Consider the following 22,039-nt stretch of genomic DNA (forward strand, 5'->3'; position numbering starts at 1 on the left):
AATTTTGACCAAAATGGAGATGGAACCTTATAATTCTAACGTCACGAATTGTTGTATTGATGATTACTCTATGTACAACCTTGACTTGACTGTTTGAGTCTTTGGAAAAGCACCATTGTCATGATAATAAGATATCACAAAAAGGGACTAAGCTATGGCTTTGTTTTAGCCTGAATGTCCTTGACTGTTTTGTCTACTTAATTTGTTAGTCAGATTGGTTTTTCCTCCGGATTCTCAGTGTGGTATCTAGTAGCCTAGTCGTTTCTACTTTACTGCTCCCTGATCAGCCCGGACCGATGCGGCAGAAACCATATCCACTGTGTTCATAAATAATGAAATACACACAATCCTTAGGGAGTTGAATTACTCAACAACAAGTTTGCCAGTGGCACGTTTAGTGCCGGGGCTTTTCAGGTAGGCTACAGGACATCCATTGAGTCTTAACATGTGATGGATTAGATAGATAGCATGGCTTAGTTGTACGAACTCCATCCCTATGGAATGCATCACAGACGTCTTGGTTTTCCTTTTCCACCTTAGGACCTGACACGTAATTATTTGTTTTATTTGTATAGTATAGTATAGTGGATAGTGTACATAGCCTTTATGTATGTAAACCAGCTCTTTTCCCTTCTTGTTTTTAGTTTTTTTCCTAGCACCAGGGGAGCCCCCCCTCCCAAATTTCGTTGTATGGTACCTGTACTATATCAATGACAATAAAGACCATTCATGGAAATGAAATTTAATTCATTCATTCATTCATTCATTCATTCGTAACGGGAGCCTATCGGTGACTAACAGGTGTGTTCATAGGAAGACCTCCCGGACCTTGGTGAATTAGAGACAGACAGAAGGGAGAAGGGGGGATACCACGGTGCAAGAGAGAGCAAAGACCAACACAAGGAGCTCATGTCCCACTACAGTGGAGGTGGATTCTTCAACTCTGCCTACCATGACAGCGAAACGCTGGAAGTCGACAGAAGGTTGGTCTCCTCTTTTTCCTCTGACATTTGTATTTTTTTTCTGCTTTAAACGTCACATCTCAATCGATCTTATCAATGTCATAATTATTCTGAGAGGAAAATGTTTAGTGGAGTCAGTGTAGAAAGAAAAACCAAAACAATAACAATAACAACCATGTAATATATATTATATATACACAAGTTAAAAGCCACAGGGTTTAATCATGACATGATTACATAATCTCATCATATTCATTACATAATCATAGTCATAATCATAATCATCATTACATAATCTCATGTCACATAATCTCTCTCACACACTTGATTAATTAGATCCAAATGAAGTGATGACATACAGCTTAAACAGTTTTATGTGCTGTTAATTTAAACCTGCTGCTTGTACGGTACTTGAACACATCATCTCTGATATCCCCTGTTGGGGAAGCTACTCTGAAAATGTATTTCATTTAATTAGCAATTACTTTACAAGAAGTTAAGTTAATAAGGAAGAAGTTAAACGGCACTAGCTACCCTTGAGAGATAAAACAGGTGAGGTGGAGTGAGTAGACAGGAAGCAGTGTGTGAATAAATAGTCTGGACATATAGTTCAAGGGCAGGAATAATAGTTAAATTCTTATCATATTCTTATTATTCTAACGTACAGTATTTAGAGCAGGGAGAATGTCGATACTGAAAGTCAATGTCTGCCTTGGGGATGGTCATGAAGGTCAAGTGGATCGATCTTTGTTATGTTATCTCTTATGCAACTGCCTTGCTTTTAAAGCTCCTTAGGGGATTGTTCATGACATCATGTAATATCATGTTTATGATATTATCATAACTAACCTGTTGAACTGGAAATGGTGTTGATTCATTTGGGGAACCAGGGACAGACTGAGCACTAATGGGCATACAAATCATTCCCGACACCTCACTTCCACCACAGCTTACAGTACACGTCCTGGTTTATAACAATCCACCAGTAGGCTAATTGTTTTTGCTCTGCCTCTGAATGACTTCCAGAAAGTCCTACCACAGTAACCCCTATGCCCGGGAGGAGGACGCCTGGCAGGGAGGGAGGGCAGACTGGCCGCAGACAGAGGGCCAGCAGTCCAACTATGATGAGGCCCAGGGGAGAGTGCCGTGGGGGGGGTGGCAGGAGGGGAGCTGGAGAGGGAGGGACAGCATACCCATGGGCCTCCTGTCCCCTCGCACAGAGAGCCCAAGATGGCAACACGACCGTGAGTTCAGAGTAGATTTGATTTCTCTGGTGGCAAGATCCGTATGCTCTTGAATGTACTTCTTTTGTACTGAGTTGCCCCCCCCCCCTTCTCCTGTGTATTCCATTGTTTAGTACAGTCATTTAGTTTTGAATGGAGTAATTCAGTTCATCAGATCTTTTGTTTCTGTGTTGCTATGTGACATTGTTTCTCTCTTACACTTCCTGTTTCTTATTTTCTTTCTATGTTCACTGTTTTCAGTCCACAGTAGCTTCCAGATAGACACGGTGACACATTATGACACATCTCCTTCTGTGCATCTTCCATCAGCAACTACAGGTACTGTTGAAACTGCTTTTAAACCATTGTTGTTCATTAGAGTGTCTTTCAGTTGGTGTGTTGATCAGCGCTACCCTTGAAGTTAGCATCACACTGTTGCTAGGACACCACCATTGCTATAATGTTATGCTTTATGGAGACCTAGCGTATAGTAAAACATTACTAGAAGTTATGTAGTCAGTACAATGAAGTTGACATAGAACATTTAGAGATTGGACGAATTATTATGTTATGTTAACAGGTAATTCATTAGATTAACCTTCCTCTTCTGTTTGTTTCATTTTCCAACTTTGCTACTTTCGGTCAAAATTGACCGGTGTGTTTTGCACAGTGATATCTCTGGAACCCCTTATCCAATTTTGATGGTTGACATCTCATTTGAACAGTCAAAGCAAGTAGAATCAAGGGGTGGCAGACAGAATGACACCAGGGGTTAATTTCATATTATAATTTTGCAGCAAGTTCAAAGATAGTGTTTACTGTACATTACTGTATATTATAAAAATGCCTGCCATGTAGGCTGTGTGTACTGGAGATGGAAATTATCTAGTTAGTGTTGTAGCTGAGATTCTTCCCGTTCCATTGTTGTGTGGGATGTATTGATTTATTGATTGATTCTTTTTTTTTATTACCCATTCATTTCCTATGGCGGTCAATTCTGACCGGAAACATCATAGGTGTGACACGGTTCAATAAATCCCCCAAAATGCAATGCAATTCAATGCAATCAAGTGTATATGCTCACGGGCCTAGGGTGGAGGATAACATAAGGTCTTGAGGCAATGGGATGAAAAACACAATATTTATGATTACAAACAAAGTCATTCGGTCAGATTTGACCGTGAACACAAGAGGGAGGTTAATGTGTTTGCTGAAACCTAACCAGGCAAAGGAACTGTTTGCCTATTGAGCCTTTTAACTTTCATTAATGGTTTCCCCCTACTACAATGACTCAACATTACTCAGTAAACACATTATGTGTGTAATAATTGTTTGCTCTACTGTAACAGGCTAGGCTTCGGAATAGATATAAAAAATGTCACATAATCTCTCTCACACACTTGTTAACAATAGGTTATCTATATGTTTTTTGATTGACAGCCAATGATAGCTGGTAGCAGGGCCGTTTGGGAGATATGCGAGGCCCTGTGCGAAGTCAGATTTGCGAGGCCTTTTATAATGATGTAGGCTACTGTTATAACCGCGCGACACGCACGCACCGATATATTGCAATAAATGCGCTCACATGCTGTGCTGATAGACAATAGAATATCTACTTATTTAGATAGTTTACAACCATGTTTGTTTCATTTCAAACCTTTTATACTCGTAAAGGATTAGGATTTAGGATAAAGCAGTCATCATACCCAACATTAAATACGCACAAGCCATTATTGACATGAATAGAGATGTTACTCACCACCATGTAGGCCTATCCTTTATGTTGAAAAGCTTACAGCAAAAGCAAAAAGACATGTCCCGTTTTTTAAAGGGGAGTACACAAGCCACTTTCTTTCTATTTTTTCCCCATTTGGTAGTTTTCGGAGAAATAAAGTTTCACTAAAGTTCCTGTTCTCATTATTTTTAGGATAACTAAATCCAGGTTTCATCTTTGGGGGACCTCTTCTAATGATCACTTCTGTAACTGTAGAGTCCATATGTACCGGCCAATTTACCAGGATCATCATACATGACATATCTAACACCGTGGGCTCGTCTTGCGTTCCATCACTCTCAGCCCTGCTGCTGCTGCTCTGAGTAGCTCCATCTTCCGCCTCCGTATCCTCTACTTCGCCACTCCTGACCATCCTCACCTGGGGCTGGGCAGCCCCACTGCTGCCGGTGTAGCTGTTGTCCTCCTCCACCTCAGAGACATCATCTTTGCCTCTCAGGGGGGGCTGTGCCGTGCTACTACTAGCATTGCTAGTGCTAGCAGTAACGTTAGCTTCTTCGGTGCTAACGGGAGCCTCACTTGTTTTTAGAAATGTTTCGAACGAACCTCTAAGCGAGGCCCTGAAGCCTTCCTTTCTTTTATTTGTATTTCTTTTTTCAGCACCCGATTAACATTTTCTTCCTCGGTCTCGTTCCCTCTGCATTTTGTCCGTTGCACTAAGCAGTCACTATGCACAACAAGTGTCAACGCGCGCCCAAAAGGTGTCATAGGGGGAAATTACTTTTTTCTGTTGCTAAGAATCTCCCTGTCCTACAGGTATGCTAGATTTTAGATGTATGATTGACTATGATTATCACATGTGTGAACATTTAGAAATGTATTAAAGGCAAAAATAATAATATGGTCCCTTGCCTGGCGCTTTGGAGGGCCTCGCCAGCCAGGGTACCCAAAAAAAAAAATTTGTTTTTATTTTTTACCCTGCCTCACGCGAGGCCCTCCAAAGCGCGAGGCCCTGTGCCACCGCCCCAGCTAGCCCCCCCTTAAAGCGGCCCTGGCTGGTAGCTGCATTGGCTAATTTTAGTAATTCTAGTTTACTTAGTAAGACGAAACACACTTGACTAGTTTCAAGTTTATTGTTACATCCCATTATACAAGTATAAGAGAGGAAAATTCGTCTTCAGTTCCTCAACATTTCAGCAACAACAGCAATAAAGTGGTGATAGGTTTATAGACATATAAGGCAATAAGACAAGATAAATAAAGTGGCAATAGTTACAAGAGGTTCTAAGACGTTCTAAGAGTTATAAAAGGTTCTAAGCATTATAAAAGGTTCTAAGAATTATGAGACGTTCCTTTAGTTAGTTAAATTTGACCCTCCGCTTTCTGAGCATTTGTTTGTACAGAGGTGTGGGCCTAAGGTGGCTTAGTAGGTGGTATGCAGTAACATGGTGTCCCTTATTTGCTCGTCTCTACTTCCTTGTGCATTTATTGACCATTTCAGTGTGCTTATAGAGTGCATTCATTGTGTGTGCAGTCAGTCCTTTATGGGAACCTATTTGCACTGGATTTAATATGTCAAGCCAAAGGGTAGACATGATAAGACATGTTTCAATGGGAACAACTGGGTCATTTTTTTTATACGGTGCCATTTGGACTTCATAACTTGTGAAAAATAAATTGTTGATTTATCTATATTTTAATGTTCTATTAGATAAAGGACATATCTAGCTTGCTGAAAAACATAGTGGTCGAGCTCAGGCACCTACATTTTATTTTATTTAGAATACCCTCTGTAGTTGAATAGGGCGAGTGTCTCCAGAACAGAGTGGACACATAACAGGGTGGACACTAACAGGGTGGACATTTTGAGTTAAAGTTAGCCTTTAGCCTGCCTGTGTTAGCATAATGCCTAGAATGACCATGAATACTTGATGAGGAATCTAATTTGCACTAAATACTTTTTTTGAAATTATTCAATTTGATTGATCTCCTCAATATTTAGGCATAACAGGGTGGACACGTTATGGTCAACCACATTAAACTCACTGGATAAAAACATAAAAATCAGATGGTAAAAGAGGTAGAAAATCGCACAGCCTACCACATTTGAAATCCCCTCCACTGATGTGATGTCACCTCATGAGAGTGATGTGATTGAGAAATATGGTTTTCTTTTAAAAGGGACACAGCATAACAGGGTGGACAGTGATCGCAGGGACAAGCAATATTGTAAGCAAAACCTTAATTTTTTGTACAACATTTTTAACAAAATGGATAAAAACTATATTTGATTTCAATAGATATTGATCAGGAAAATGAAATAATAATAACATATTTGGAAATGTATATGTTTTTAATAGTTATTTTTTTGTATTGAAGTTGAATGAACAACACTGGGGACATCCCAAATCCCATGCAAAATCCAATTTACATCTTTAACCAAAGCTTTTAAAATGTAGAAAACAACAACTTAGAAGCCCATATCATTGTATTCATAATAAATAACAATTGACTATACATGAAAAACCTAATGGAATTTGTATTTGTCCAAATTTAGACAAAATGATTTAGTACTGGGGACAGAAAAGGCACCGTATAAAAAAAATGACCCAACTGTGTTTATCTGTTTGTTGAACACCCACACCGGCGAGATGAATAACCTCATAAAGCGTTACCTAGGCTGTGATGTCAATAGAATTATAATATTAGTAATTTCTATGGTGCTCGTCTCACAAAGCTGTGGGTGTCATCAGCTGTGCTCTCCTCATGTGCCCAGGTAATGGTCATGTTTCGATGCGGTTGAGAGGAACAAAGCGGAGGATGAGTCTGTTCCCTGGAGCAAACCCTGCTCTGGGTATTACAGAAGACGCCATTAGGCATGAGCTTGAAAGTGGTAAGACTGGGGAGGGAAAGGTCACCACAGTATGTATAGATGTACGTATACAGAGGAGAATAGTGGAGGTGGAAATCGGAGGACAGGCTCATTGCAATGCATGTAACAGAATGAGGAATGATATCATACGCATACCAAACACGTGTGTTTGATACAATTCCTCATTCCGTTCCATGCATTACAATGAGCCCGACCTCCGATTTCTACCTCTACCAGCCTCCCCTGCTAACAAACATAATTATCGCCGCATATTAGACCAATGTAAACCCAACTTTGTTATGATGCTACTTTCTATTGGCATACTGGTGTCCACCTAGAGATAGCCCACTGTCCTATCATGTCATCTAAACAGAGGAGCCGGATGTGGCCCACTGACAACTCTTCTCTTGGTGGGGTGACTAGAGGCCACATTTTGAAGGAATTGTGTCTTTTGTGACAAAAGCACACCACTTTACACAGAGTAAAGGCAAGTCTTAAGACGCTTTTATTGTGCAAAATATGGTGCTTTTATCACAAAAGCTTTCTTCAAAATATAGCCTTTAACCCAACTATCTTATATTATACAATGAAGTTACTTTATATTGGCAAAGGCATACTGTAGTGTTCACTACTGCATTTAGAGATAATGAGCTCAAGATATCCTGGCTTTTCTTTTTCTTTCTTTCAACAGAGGAGCAGGACTTGGTAAAAGAGCTGGTTGCCATGTCAGTGACAGACCGAATCAAAGCCATCCGAGACCTCCCCATGAGCTTTGACGACAAGAAACATATCAGGTGGGTTTTTGTGTGGTATTGACAGGTCGAAGGTTATTCTGTGTTAGTGCTGTGGAGTTAAACATTAAACCCTATTAGTGGCGGTAGAGTAATTAGTTCTCTGTGTGCGCAAGGAAAGGTAGTTTGGAATGTGCGCAGTTATGTCGTTTTGAAATGTTGGCAAGGGGGTATCTCCTTCAAGTCACAGAATACAGGGAAGTGTTTCACGGTCCCTACAAGTCTAAAGTTCCCCCAGCCATACAGCAGCACTGTGTGACTTTGCCAGGTCATATATTTTATGAAGGAAGATTAGGCTGTGATGTGCGTATGCCAGTAAGTGATAAGCATATCAGAGACATCATCATATTTATGCCTTCCCGGTATTATATCTCGTAGGAGCCAAGTGCTGGCGTTCAAGTCTTTGGGGCGTTCTCGCAAGCTGACCTGCTTCGCTGACTGCTCCGAGAATGTCTCACTGGTGAGCAATCACACTTTTCTCACATGCTGTGCGTCATCCTGTGTGTCAATGACCCAAAGCCCTGGGGTTTTCCTGATCACCTGGAAATACTCTGTGCTCATGTTACAGACTGTTACATGGTCCAGAACAACTATCATCTTACCTTTATCAGTAATACAATTCCTCTAGGCGCCGGGCTGCTTCTGAATTCCATAGACGTCTTTATTGCCTGGGAAAGGCCAAGTTAGCAGTTATAATAACTCTTTGCACTTTGGTCGATGATGTATTCTACAGGTTTGATTCCATGTCTCACCACTCAAACTGACAAACATTTTGTGTCTGTTAATGTTTTGCCACTGAAATGAGAACATTCAGGGCCGGTTTCACAGACAAGGCTTAAGCCTAATCCTGGACTAAATCACACTTTCAATGTAAAATCTCCATTGAAGATGCTTTTTAGTCTAGGATTAGGATTAAGCCTTGTCTGTGAAACCGGCCCTATATAAGTGTGATTTAGTCCAGGACTAGGCTTAAGCCTTGTCTCTGAAACCGGCCCTCAGTGTGATACAATGTGAATTAGCTAGGAAAACCCACCAGCCCCCAACCCACCCCCACCCTAGTCTCTCTTGACAAGACTCAGGAGCGCTACCCATCAGTGGAAGCTGGTGGAGGCGGAAATCTGAGGACCGGCTCATTGTAACGCATGGAATGAATGAAATAACATTCCTCATTCCATTCCATGCATTACAATGCAAGCCCGTTCTCCAATTTCTACCTCCACAAGCCTCCACTGCTACCCATGTGTCATAAAACAAGATGTCCTTTGAAAGAAACTACAGACTGCTGCATTAATTTGCTCCTCGGAATTAGGAAACTCTGACACTTGACACCTAAACTCGTGTACCACTCAGACCTTTCTCAGATTGATCCTAAATCCTACAATAAATGTTGGTGGCGTTTTTTATTCCGAGGAGCAATTGAATGCGCCACAGCCCCACCTCTCCCCCTGGTCTCAGGTCAGTCCCTCTCCCAGTCTTTCCGCAGGTGTGGTGTAAACATGGCCTCAGCCAGGCAGGCCTTGGAGCTGTGGCAGGGCACCATGAAGGAGATCGGAGGCAAGTTTGGCACCGGCGTCCTCTCCTACTTCCTGTTCCTCAAGTGGCTCCTCATGTTCAACGTCTTCTCCTTCCTGGTCAACTTCGGGTTCATCACCATCCCCCAGCTCATCTACGACCCCACGCCAAACATCCCCGCCGGGGTCAACTTCAAAGGGCTGGAGATACTGACTGGAGCAGTATGTGTGACTTCTCAAATATATACTATGAGCATCACCCGTATTATAGTCTGAGTCAGGACCAGTATGTGCTTGAGGTATCAGTTGAGGCTGGTGGAGGTAGAAATCAGAGGATAGGTTCATTGTAATGCATAGAATGGAATGAGGAATGGTATGCATGGATTGGATACACTTCATTCCATTTCAGACATTGCAATGAACCTATCCTCTGGGTCCAGTTGTTGAAAACGTTTAATCTGGATCAGAGTGATCCCGATTCCCCCTACACGTTTTGAGACCAGCCAGATAAATCTGATCCTGGATAGCAAAAAAGGATCGGGATCATTCTGATCCAGATGAACAGTTTTGAACAACTGGGCCCTGATTTCTACCTCCACCAGCTTCCCCTGGTTTGGACTCACAATAACAGAGAGGTTGATATACCTGGGACCAGACTACTCCTATAAGCCGAGGCATTTTAAATGGAATTAAACGAATCAGTTAGCCAACAGACAGTTAGCCAACTGTGAACAGGTAGAAATGATTTATTTGTTGTGTGATTTCTTTTTTTTTATGTGTATTTTCTCCCTCTCAGGGTTACTTCCAGCATACAGTCATGTACTATGGTGGCTACAGTAATGAAACCATTGAGGCCCAGGTGGAGTACAACCTGCAGCTGGCCTACTTCTTCACCATAGCTGCCTACATGGTGCTGTGTGGGGCTGCACTTATCTACAGGTCAGTGGGCTGGAACTGAACCGCAACTTGTTGTACATATTTTATATTTTAGTCATTCGGTTGTTTTGGATCGGATCTTTTTGAGCGTTTATGATGGACCATAGTCTCTACAGCTACATCTACGGCCCTCACTTGTCCGCTTCTCCTGTTGTCAACTTCCATGGCTGGAATACCTCTTTATCCATCCTGTTTTTGTCCTGTTTGTCCTGTCTTTTTATTTTCTCTCTCTGTTTTTCCTTTTTTTCGTTTCCTGTAACGTGCCCGGGATGTTTACGGAATATTGTATTGAATATTATGCCTAACTTATATTCACCCATTTCCCTCTGAACCCTCTCTTCTTTCTCAAACTCACTACCATTGATTCTACTGCTTAAATATGCCATCACCCTTGCCATGTTCCACACCTTCTAGAATCACTCAAGAACGCCCTGTTCCACACCGTCTAGAATCACTCTAGAACGCAATGTTCCACACCTTCTAGAATCACTCTAGAACGTCCTGTTCCACACCTTCTAGAATCACTCTAGAACGCCCTGTTTCACACCGTCTAGAATCACTCTAGAACGCAATGTTCCACACATTAAATCACTCAAGCATGTTTGATGTTCCAAATGCCATTCATGTTGCATGTTGCATGTTGCATGTTGCCAGCTGCGTCCAGTGCTTACGCCCCGCCTCTCCCCTGCAGCATGGCCAGCTCCTTCCAAAGGAACTACGTGCTGTCAGACCCGGCCTCCGGGGGCGCATGGCAGCTCCTGTGCAGCTGGGACTTCAGTGTGACCAACGAGAGGGCTGTCAGACAACGCAAGAACAACCTCCGCATCCAGCTCAAGGTCACTGGCACTGGCTGTCTGAGGGGGGGGTAGATAGTCTGAGGGGGGTTAGATAGATAGATAGGTAACAGGGGCTTACCAGAGCCATATTCTATACAGCAGGGGAGGCTGATGGAAGTAGAAGTCAGAGGACAGGCTCATTGTAATGCATGTAACGGAATGAAGAATTCCTAATTTCATTCCATGCATTACAATGAGTGTGTTGTATATTTCCTACCGCCACCAGCCTCCACTGACGTACAGATGAAGGCTGGCAGTAACTATGGGCAGGGGTCGATCAAAAGTAAAACATGTTTTTCTTTCTGAATTGTTGATATTCCGGAGGCAGGAATACCACACACCCACAGTGTTGGTCCTGGCACCAAGCCTGGTACAGATGGCATAAAACATATTCTACAGCTTCTACCAGAGCCATAAATACAGATACAGATAGATACCATATCATATATCCTGTATCATGACTCAAGGCTATTACGAGATTGTGTATCTGTGACTCTCTGTCTGTCATCACTGTATACTATCGCTGTATTGTAGATAACACCTTGCCATAACTGTGAAACTATACTTCCTGGACAAATTTGGATATAATCTTCATTCCACAAAACACACATCAGAGAGACATACATACAGTACATTTCACACTTCGGTACATTCCGTACTCTCTTAGGAGATTCTGTACTCCTAGGTGGACTGAATGTACTGGTGGTAACTTACTAGTTACACCAAATAGGAGCATTAACTACTGGATGGTACGTCAGGCCATGTAAATGGACTAAAATGGTAAATGGACTGATTTATATAGCGCTTTATTCCAAAGCACTTTACAATGGCCTCACATTCACCCATTCACACACCAATGGCGACAAGCTACCATGCAAGGCACTGGCCCGCTCATTGGGAGCAATTTGGGGTTCAGTGTCTTGCCCAAGGACACCTCGACATTTGGCCAGCCGGGGTTCGAACCGCCGATCTGCCGACGTTGCGATCATTAGACGCCGGCTCTACCTCCTACGCCACAGCCGCCGCCCCACCGCCATGTCTAATGCCGAGGTTCTCATCCCTACAGGAGTCCCTTTCGGAGAGAGCCCAGGTGGCCCTCCTGTCTGTGTCAGAGAGGCTGAAACACTTCGGGGTCTTCCTGGGCTCCTGGCTGCTCTCCACGGGCATGGCGGTGGGCTGCGGAGCGGCCGTCTACTTCCTGTGTCAATATGAGAAAGAGGTGATGAACACTCGACACACGTGTTTGATACCGCTCCTCATTCCGCCCCTTTGGCCTGCATTACAATGAGCCTGTCCTCCGATTTCTGCCTCCGCCAGCCTCCCCTAGACCCATAACAACCCTTGTCTTGTCTTTACAGCGGACAGAGGTTCCTGGTTCTCTCCTGGACGAGGCCGCCACCCTGCTGCTGCCCTTCGTGGTGTCCCTGATCAACCTGGTCGTGCCTCTGTTCTACTCGCTGTTCAACAAGATAGAACACTACTCCAACTCCCGCATGCAGATCTACGCCGTCATCGTCAGGTTAGAGCTGAACGGGAGGGGAGGTTGGTGGAGGTAGAAATCAGGATAGGGGGGAGGACAGGCTCGTAATCGTAATCCATGGAATGGAGTGAAGAATGGTATCATCCATGCGTTACAATGATGTCCTCCGATTTCTACCTCCGCCAAACTCGACTGGCTGTATAAAGGGGATTTGAGAGAGATAGAGTAGAGCTGACAAGAGAGGAGATTAGTAACAACAAAAACTTGATCAGGGGAGGCTGAGGGTGGTGGAGGTGGAAGTCGGAGGATGTGGCTCATGGAACGTGTTTGATACCATTTCCTATTGTATTCCATGCATTACAATGAGCCCATCCTCCGATTTCTACCTCCAACAGCCTCCCCTGGTTAATACAAATGCATGCATATGCACAGTACCAACTGTTATTTCCCTTCCATCTCTAGAAATGTCATCCTCAAGATGTCCATCCTGGGCATCCTCTGCCACTACTGGATGGACACAGTGGCCAAGGACTTTTCTGTGAGTTCTTTTAGACGAAAGACCAATGGGTGATGTTCTCTCAAGGACTTGAATGATATGTTTTGATCCATCCATTCCCCCTCACTACACCGTTACCTCATTTGTTTCTCTCTAGTGCTGGGAATCCATCGTAGGACAATCCCTGTACCGACTGGTCATTGTCGACTTCCTCTTCCTCATGTTAGGGTCTTTCTTCGGAGAGTTTCTGAGCAAGTGAGTGGAATAGCGATAACATATTCTTATTGCGAGTTATGCGCAAACCATAAGACGGTTGGGAAATATTGAAGAAGTGGTTGAGAAATAATATATTGTATGTTTCAGCTATTATGTCCCTGTCTTCTCTACAGTGTCATTGGGACCAGGTGCATTCGGAGTCTTGGGGTTCCGGAGTTTGATGTTGCTCGGAACGTCCTAGATCTGATCTACGCACAGACGTTAGCATGGTAGGCCTCCTGGTGTCGCTTCATATCACCTACTCAGTAGAGGCGGGTGGAGGTAGAAATCGAAGGACGGGCTCACGTGTGTTTGATACCAATCCTCATCCCATCCCATGCATTACAATGAGCCCATCCTCCGATTCCTACCTCCACCAGCCTCGACTGAACCTACTAAACTAAAAGTGACTAGTCTCAGAGTAAATAGCCTGATTCTGCAGCACAAAATGCTGAGCAAATGTAACTAATTGGGTATCTGTCATTCCTGTCTACAGTACAGAACATTCTGACACAAAACCACAATGTTTCTCTATGGCAGGATAGGAATCTACTTCTCTCCCCTTCTGCCTGTCATCCAGATCATCAAGTTCTTCATTCTGTTCTATCTGAAGAAGGTAAGGAAGCGTTTGGCGGGATCAAATGACGGTAAGGTGAACCCCATGTTGCCTCTGTGCAGATAAGTGCCATGTCAGCGATGCATGGGCCATCCCCGCACCTCCCAGGCTCATGTTACTCTCACTTGAAGCCCCAAGCTGAATGTTTCATGACTTGGTTGAATGGCACCATAGACACAGCCCTATTGAAAATATACATTGTGGCATGTTTTCCGATGTGCTGTCACAATATCATGTAGCCTAATCACTCAAACACTGGCAGCAGCTGAAATGCATTTCTTTCATCTTTTTCAATGGGTGAGTTCAATGGGCTAAAATGCAAACTGCATCTCCTCGGTGGCTATCAATGGCTTATTCATGGGTTTTATATGCTTTAACTTAGGTGCAGCTCAATACATTCATTTTCATTGTACAGAATCTTTGTTTATCTGGTGCTTTAGCTAAGAACAAGTGTGTTTTTATGTCTCTCTCTCTCTCTCTCTGTTCTTCCCACCCAGGTGAGCCTGACCCAGAACTGCCAGCCCCCTCGACGGTCCGGCAGGGCAGCCCAGATGCAGACCATCTTCATCGGCCTCCTCTTCTTCCCCTCCTTCCTGGGGGCTCTGTCCATGTTGGCGTACACGGTGTGGAGGTGAGGGCAACACAAACTAGCCATTGTGCTAAACGTTGTTACTGAAGTGAAATCCCTCCATTGCAGTCCAGTTGCAGTTCCTTTACTGTACCTCTCAATTTGAAGTAGTGGTAGTGGTGGTCTAGTGGTGGTCTAGTGGATAGTGAGTTGGACTTGTGATCGGAAGGTTGTGAGTTCAAATCCCGCCTGAAACCACACCACTACTAGTGTGCCCTTGAGTAAGGCACTTAGCCCTCAGTTACTCCAGGGGGAATGTCCCTGTAATTCGTAATTGTAAGTCGCTTTGGATTAAAAGCGTCTGCTAAATGGCAAAATTAATTAATTAATTAATTTCTAGGGTGAGATGGTCAGTTGAAGGATATTATTGAATTCAGGGGAGGCTGCTGGAGGCAGTAATCGTCACCAGCCTCTACTGGTGGAATCAGCTGATTAACTCCAACTGGTTGATGGTTTGTTACGTTGACCTGGTGGCTACAGGATAACCCTGTGTTGTGTCCTACCCCCGACAGCTTGAGACCCTCGGGGGAGTGCGGTCCCTTCCGGGGTCTCAACCGGACCTTCGCCGCTGTGTCCGTCTGGATAGACGAGGAGGGGGACGTGTCTGGTTCTGGGTGGGTCGTGTGGATCTACGAGAACGTCATCAGGAGCGAGATCTTCTATTTCCTCGTCACCCTCATCATCCTGTGAGCTCAGTCTTCAGTATTGAAAAACAAAAAAACACCTAACTTGTTGTTATGGTCTCTTTATCTTCTGTTGATCCTTGTCCTGTTTACCTTACCAGACTTGGTTCCCAGAGGAAGGCGATAGACTTACTGGCGCCAGGCCAAGACACATGTGTACCAGATGTTTTATGGCCACCTTGTTGACCACCGTCTATAAAGATACCATTCATTCCTTTGTTCCTGGCTCATTGCTGGCTAACCACGGTAGTGAACAGTCAGTTGTGTGAGCCCGGCCAGATCGGACTAAATTGTCTTAATCCAACTTTCCTTTGAGCATCAACTTTATTCCTTGCCCATTTGGATTGTATCCCTCCATATCAGAAATCATCCTTACACTTGTTTTGATCCTTTCTCTAGCTCTGTGATTGCCGACGACACTTGTTCTTATCGAAGGCTTACGATGACTTATGTATAGTTGATTTACTTAGACAAATGTACTTATTGTAAGTCGCTTTGGATAAAAGCGTCTGCAAAATGACTTGAAATGTAAATATCATTTAGTTGTGAAGTGGTGTTACGGCTTGTGATGTTGGGTTATGTAAGGTTTTGTTAGATACAGTTTGCCCTCTCACATATGGACTGACTGCTTTACATTTCCTTCCACAGGGTCGTAATATACATCTTCTGGCAGGTCACACAGGGGCGCAAGCATCTCATTGTTTTACTGAAACAGCAGATTGTTAATGTGAGTTGATTCGCTGTTGTGTTAAAACTGTTTGTCTCTCTTAGCAACGAGGAACAATTTGGAACAAAACATGATGGTCTACGTAATCCAATATGCTTTTTTAGAGCCATAGAATTTGATTTAATTTTGAATAGTTCAATGTGTAGAAGAACATCTTACATTTTAAAATGTGTTATTTCTATAGATTCCATGCTCTTCACTCATTATCATTTCTTCCAGTCCTTAATTTCTTCTTTCCTTAATCTCTCTCCTTTTACCAGGAGGGAAAAGACAAAGCATTCTTGCTGGAAAAGCTACAGAACCTTCAGAAAACGAAGCAAAACAAAACAGCTAAACAGAAAGCCAGAAAACAGGTGGGTGTATCAACGAGCGTCCACCATGACTGGCGTGAGCCAATCTCACACATGTAACCAACCATAGAATGTTGCCTGGTTTCAACCGCCTTCCTTGACATATGACCTTTCTCCGTACGTCAGGCCAGAAGAAAGGACGACGGTTCCTCTGGCGGCCAGTCGTCATCCGACGGCATGCTCCAGGCGCTGCTCGCACGGCAGCAGTTAGAAGATGAAGAAGAGGCCGCCGCCGCAGGTGTTCGTTATGGCGTGAGCATTGCCTCGGAGGCGTCCGTGTCCACCACGTCCAGCGCCATGATGCAGGTCATGCTGGCTCAGCGGCGGGTAGAGGAACAGGAAGAAGGCGGTTTTCGGAGGAGGACGTTTCCTCCCGCGGAGGACGTTGAGCCTCCGTCCTCCGGCGCTCTGATGCAGGCCATGCAAGCCCGACAGAGAGCCGAGGGACAGGAGGAGATGGTGGATTATACCAGGGGACCCGCTCCTCCTGATAACCTTGCCTCGACAACGCCTTCCAGCGCCATGACGCAGGCTATGCAAGCTCGACAGAGCGCGGAGAGACAGGAAGAGGACGATTATTACAGGGCTCCAGAGAATCCTGTGTCGTCTGGATCCAGTGCAGTGATACAGGTGATGCAAGCCAGGCAGAGAGCAGAGGTGGAGGATGGTTATCATCAGGGGTCCTTCCCCACAGGGAATCCAGCCCCTGCAGGCTCCAGTGCACTCATACAGGCCATGCTGGCCCGACAACAAATGGATGATGATTATGATGAGAGATACTGAACATAACGAAATGTATCGTGAGAAATGTAGCATGCCGAGGCAAAATGGAGGACAGGGAAGAGGCCAGCTTAAAGAGAGTGCAGGACCACCTCTTTATGTGGTGTGTTTCACATGAAAAAGAAAAAAGAATGTAGCCATTGCATGTGAAAACATTAATTTGAAACATTGCACTTTTGAATAGAACAAATGAGTACTTATATATGAATTATTTTGGATGAAATGTTTAAGTCCTTAGTTGTAGTATGTTGTAATATATTGCGTATTAGCTCGACAAGAACCATAGTAGAAGAATGTTAATTAAATCTATAAATAACTACATAAAAAAAAAAATAATACAACATGATCTTCATGTCATTGGGAAGTAGTAATGCAGGATATACACATTATGAAACCAATCATAATTGAATAGAATGTATATATAACAGGGAAGACTGGTGGAGTTAGAGGCCAGAGGATGGGCTCATTGTAATGCATGGAACGGAATAAGAAATTGTATCAAAAACACGTAAACATTGAATTAGCCTGATCCGCTTCTTCTGTTGCAACCTTAAATACGGCACATGCAAACGGAAATATCACCCTGAAAAGGCACGATCTTAGCCGATCTTGTCCGATCACGTCGAGCCGGGTTAGTGTTTGGATGGGAGACCGCCTGCGAATACCCGTTGCTGTAAGCTTTTCACAATTTCACCAGTAGAGGGTGCTAGCAGACAACCGACAGCTGTGGTAGTAGGAGCCATGTAAGTCATGTGTATGAAGGTATCTTTCTCCTGTTGATCGGAACTTGAAACCTACCTGAGATTCTCAGGACTGAAGTGTTCAATAAAACCTGATGATTTGAGTCCTGAAGTGTGTCTCAACCTCTCTCATTCTCCCCTCCATCACTTTGGACACAGTGTCACAAAGACATAAAGAAAGACTGTCTGTCTGTCACCCACTAACAGTCACCTCATAAGACATACAGTTAGGCTACAGCTGTTTTGTCATAGGTGAGAGCTAATCAATCAATCACATGAGTCTGTATAACCCTTTTTAACATATGTGGAACACAGAGGGGGGGGGGGGGGTACTGTCATGCCCTCCACTTCCTAGCCTGTGCCACTCTCTCTCTATACCCTGTCTGTTTGTGTGTGTGTGTGTGTGTGTGTGTGTGTGTGTGTGTGTGTGTGTGTGTGTGCGTGCGAGCGTGCATGCGTGTGTGTGTGTGTGTGTGTGTGTGTGTGTGTGTGTGTGTGTGTGTTGGATTTATGTGTTGGATCAGCCTAAAAAGTTGTGTAACCTTTGAACTTCTATTTCATTCAATATTATGTACTGACTTCATCTCTATTAAATTAAAAACAAACACAATTCGTTCAAATGCAATGAAAACATTATGAATATATAAATGGAGTAAAAAAATACATGAATTGTGGAGGGGCAGAGACAGGGGGTTGGGTGTTGTGGGTAAAGGGTAAAAGAAACCAAACAAGAGCATCACAGTAGATGCCTGCAACCGTGAGAGGTTTGCACAGTTCACAAGAGCTGCAGCTCGCCCCCAGGGCTTTGACGCGAGGCGTTGTTCTCAGCGCTCTGGATACATTCCTTTGTCTTGTCAGCCATGACCTTAGCCTGAAAAAAGGTTGAAAAAGACAAGAAAACATCTTTACAAAAAAGCTGATAATATTCCTGCTCTCTTTTTACTAGTTGTTATCACACAAGTTGTTATCACACAAGTTGTTTTTACAGTGAATATTGACGTAATCACATTCACATTTTTCATGACATTTCAATGAACAAAAAAACATGAAACTAATTATTGATCCATACTTGACAAATCAAGATGAATAATGTTTTAAGAAAGATAATAAAGATCTACAATGACAATAAACTGTACAAAAGTGTAACAGAGAGGGACAGTAGGAGTACTGCTTACAGATTTGTCTTTTCCTCGACCTCTTCGAATGGCACTCCAGAGGCCACAGAAGCATCCACCTCCTCTCTTTCTCCCTCTCACCTTAGTAGGCTTGACCAGGATGGGGTCAATCACTGCAGCAGACTTGAGGTCCTGGTTAGGCTGAAGCAGGCTAGCTGCACTGGACTTGAGGTCCTCACTTGCCTGAAGCAGGCTGGTGTCAACCACTGCAGCAGGCTTGAGGTCCTCACCAGGGTGGACCAGGCTGGTAACAGAACCACTCTTCTCATGTTCCTCTTCCAACTCCAGCAGGAGTTGAATAGTAGCACAGTCCATTTTCACCATGGGCTCCCACACCATGCTGTCAAGGCCTGCCACACCTGAGGCTCCGGGCTGGATTGAGGTGGTCACCTGAGCCACTGACGCTGGCTTGAGGTGCTCACCAGAAGGCAGCAGGCTGGTACCAGAACAGAACTGTTCATACTCCTCTCCCATCGCTAGGAGGAGTTGAAACTCAGCAGAATCCACGGTCATCTTCGTCTCCCACTCCATGCTGTCAAGGGCTGCCTGATAATCATGTACGTAAATAACCTATTGTCTCTCACAAGAAAGGTTGAAGCAAACATGTCTGTATGTGCGTAAAACAGGAACATGCGTAATGGTGCACCTCAGGGCATCGTCTTCTTGAGCCCACTGTAGACTTTCCACGAAGCATTGCGACGCAGCAATGAAGGGAATCCCACACAGCTAATGTTCTTACACCATCTAGGGGCCATGCGCAAGACAGCATTTGATTGTTAAGAACCGTCCGTGTGTGTGTGTGTGTGTGTGTGTGTGTCGCAGCTCATCACCATAAAGGACCTTGATAAGGCTGAAAAAGCCAGCACACGCAGTGGTCCTCTGTGGCACTGTTGATGGGGCATTTAGCTACTGTAGGCTACACACACACACACACACACACACACACACACACACACACACACACACACGCGCGCGCAGGCACGTCATTCACAGATGTGCATTGACCTTCAATCCCATATACTGTAAGCTTGTATTCAAATACTGACTCCCAACCAAATAAACAGACAGGCATTGACTATAACATTTTAAATGTTATTATTATTATGGAGGTGCGGCAGGCCTAGACCATCTACCAGTTCAGTTTAAATCTGATGGTAGATGCATGTACTTTGACAACAATTGCCAATTGGCAAAATCTCCCGTGATGCTCCCGTGATGACATTTTAGGATGGTTGGAGACTTCTTTAAGCATCTTGCGGTCTGCTCTTAGACCTGACCTGGCCATGTAGTTTGTTTTAAATGTTCTCCACTGTCTACATTTTTACATTACATTTTTGGCATTTAGCAGACGCCTTATTCCAAAGCGACTTACAATCAATACATTTGAATACTAAGCAAGTGAATCATCAATCCAACAGTCATAGCAGGAAGAGTAATCCAGCTCAGGCCCGGGGCCATTGATAGAAGGAAAAACCTTCTTCTATCACCTTCTTCTAAACCTAGACCTTTTTTTTCTTTCTTTTTATATATAGACACTGGAGAAACAGAGAAACAGTACAAGGGGGGCAATAGAAGTTTTAGGGGTTTTTTCTGTTCTCTCCTTAAATGTTCTCTCTCTTTTCTACAACATACAGTTTTCTACAACATACAGTGCATTCGGAAAGTATTCAGACCCCTTCACTTTTTCCACAATTTGTTGTGTTATAGGCTCAATTTAAAATTGATTAAATTAAAAGAAGTTGGCATCAATCCACGCACAATACCACAGAACGACAAAGCGAAAACAAGTTTATAAAAATGTAAATATAAGAGATACCCCATGTGCGTATGTATTCAGACCCTTTGCTATGACACTCTTAAAATGAGCTAAAATGTAAAGATGTCATCAACAAATTACGCAATAAGTTGAATTGAGTCCATCTTAATGGAAGAGCACTAGTTCATTTACTTTTGGAATGAATATCTTTGTTTTCTCAGATTTGCATAGGAATCAATTATACACTGTGTACATTAGGATGTTCTACCGACATTAATATATATTGTGAACTGCATGGTTTGTTTCTTATTTAGAATTGCTTTAGTTGTTTTGCACAATGTTTCGAAAAATGTCTATTTGATGGAGAATACATTTCCCACCATTTGTATACTAGATACATGTTTGTTTTAAGAGGGACGCACGCACGCATTCAAATGCATACCATTTCATGATAACAACAACAACAACAACAACAACAACAACAACAACAACAACAACAACAACAACAACAACAACAACAACACCACACACATTGTAAATACGAAAGTTGAGAAATAAGTGGCAGGACAACTCTTACTTGATGCTTTCTACTTTATTTCATTTAGGTCTGTAAGAGTCAAATAACACGTGGGGGAGAGTACAGTGTATCCTATTCCAGTTTTAACACATGCAGTGAAACTTGAACTAATCTCCCGAATATTACTCACTCACCTTTCATTACACAGTAAAACAAGATGTTAACTCGCATTACAAACCACAGTGCTCAACATTTCAACTCTTTTACAGTTGGACTTTTTTTTTTTGACTGCCATTGCGATGTTTGTGGTCAACAGGTGACCATTGATGGCGCAGTGACTGGAGGAACGCTCTGGGTGTTACAGTGGCTCCAGGAACTCCTTGTAATTCTTACGCTGTCTGCGGACGGCGGTGAAGAAGGTGTCTTTCTCCGCCGTCTCGTCCAGCGGTGCTCCCTCACAGAAGAACGGCGGTATCAGGGACATCGGATCCTGGACGCCGATGACTACGTTGTACATGCTGTTAAAAAAAGGAGAGAAAGAGGAAGTCACCAAAACAGAACATATCCTCTGTGTGTGCGTGGCCTTTCTGATGACCTTAACCTCTATCACTCTCTCCTTGCCAACTACGCCTCCTCTGCATCAGCTGCTAAAACATCCTACTATCATTCAAAAATACATTCTTCTGCCTCTAATCCTAGAAAACTGTTCTCCACTTTCTCTTCACTCCTTAATCCACCTCCTCCCCCTCCTCCTTCCTCCCTGTCCGCCGATGACTTTGTCACCTACTTTGAAAAAAGGTGGACGACATCAGCAGCACCTTTCTCCCCCCACCGCTCCCTCCTCCCACTAACAATGCTAACACTGTTCCCACTAACAATGCTAACACCCCTTCCAAACTCTCCCCTCGACACTCGATCTCTGGATTGTCATCTTTTTCCCCCCTCTCCCCCGATGAGATTCTCACACTTATCA

The 22,039-nt window shown here is 43.6% G+C and overlaps 2 protein-coding genes across 2 annotated transcripts in view; one reads left to right on the top strand and one right to left on the bottom strand.

Annotated features, from left to right (window-relative positions):
- Positions 1 to 909: 909 nt before the first annotated feature.
- On the top strand, positions 910 to 16,881 carry tmc5 (transmembrane channel like 5; the record flags this gene model as incomplete). Its single annotated transcript, XM_080522718.1, has 20 exons — positions 910 to 983; positions 1,989 to 2,206; positions 2,447 to 2,524; positions 6,694 to 6,810; positions 7,481 to 7,583; positions 7,959 to 8,040; positions 9,053 to 9,313; positions 9,888 to 10,030; positions 10,719 to 10,863; positions 11,930 to 12,082; positions 12,222 to 12,382; positions 12,806 to 12,881; positions 12,997 to 13,094; positions 13,229 to 13,324; positions 13,635 to 13,710; positions 14,208 to 14,341; positions 14,851 to 15,024; positions 15,670 to 15,748; positions 16,009 to 16,101; positions 16,225 to 16,881. 20 exons carry the CDS (start codon positions 910 to 912, stop codon positions 16,879 to 16,881), a joined length of 3,018 nt encoding a protein of 1,005 aa, XP_080378844.1.
- Positions 16,882 to 21,424: 4,543 nt separating this feature from the next.
- The window catches only part of LOC308149833 (ependymin-like), a gene marked incomplete at both ends in the record, with an annotated part of 4,789 nt that continues 4,174 nt past the window's right edge, over positions 21,425 to 22,039 (bottom strand). The window contains one exon of the mRNA XM_080522719.1: positions 21,425 to 21,584. Within this exon, the coding sequence (XP_080378845.1) occupies positions 21,425 to 21,584 (160 nt within the window). The remainder of the gene's footprint in view (positions 21,585 to 22,039) is intronic.

This window comes from Nansenia antarctica, assembly GCF_963989245.1.
Source record: "Nansenia antarctica genome assembly, chromosome: 2".
NCBI classification, from domain to species: Eukaryota; Metazoa; Chordata; class Actinopteri; order Argentiniformes; family Microstomatidae; genus Nansenia; species Nansenia antarctica.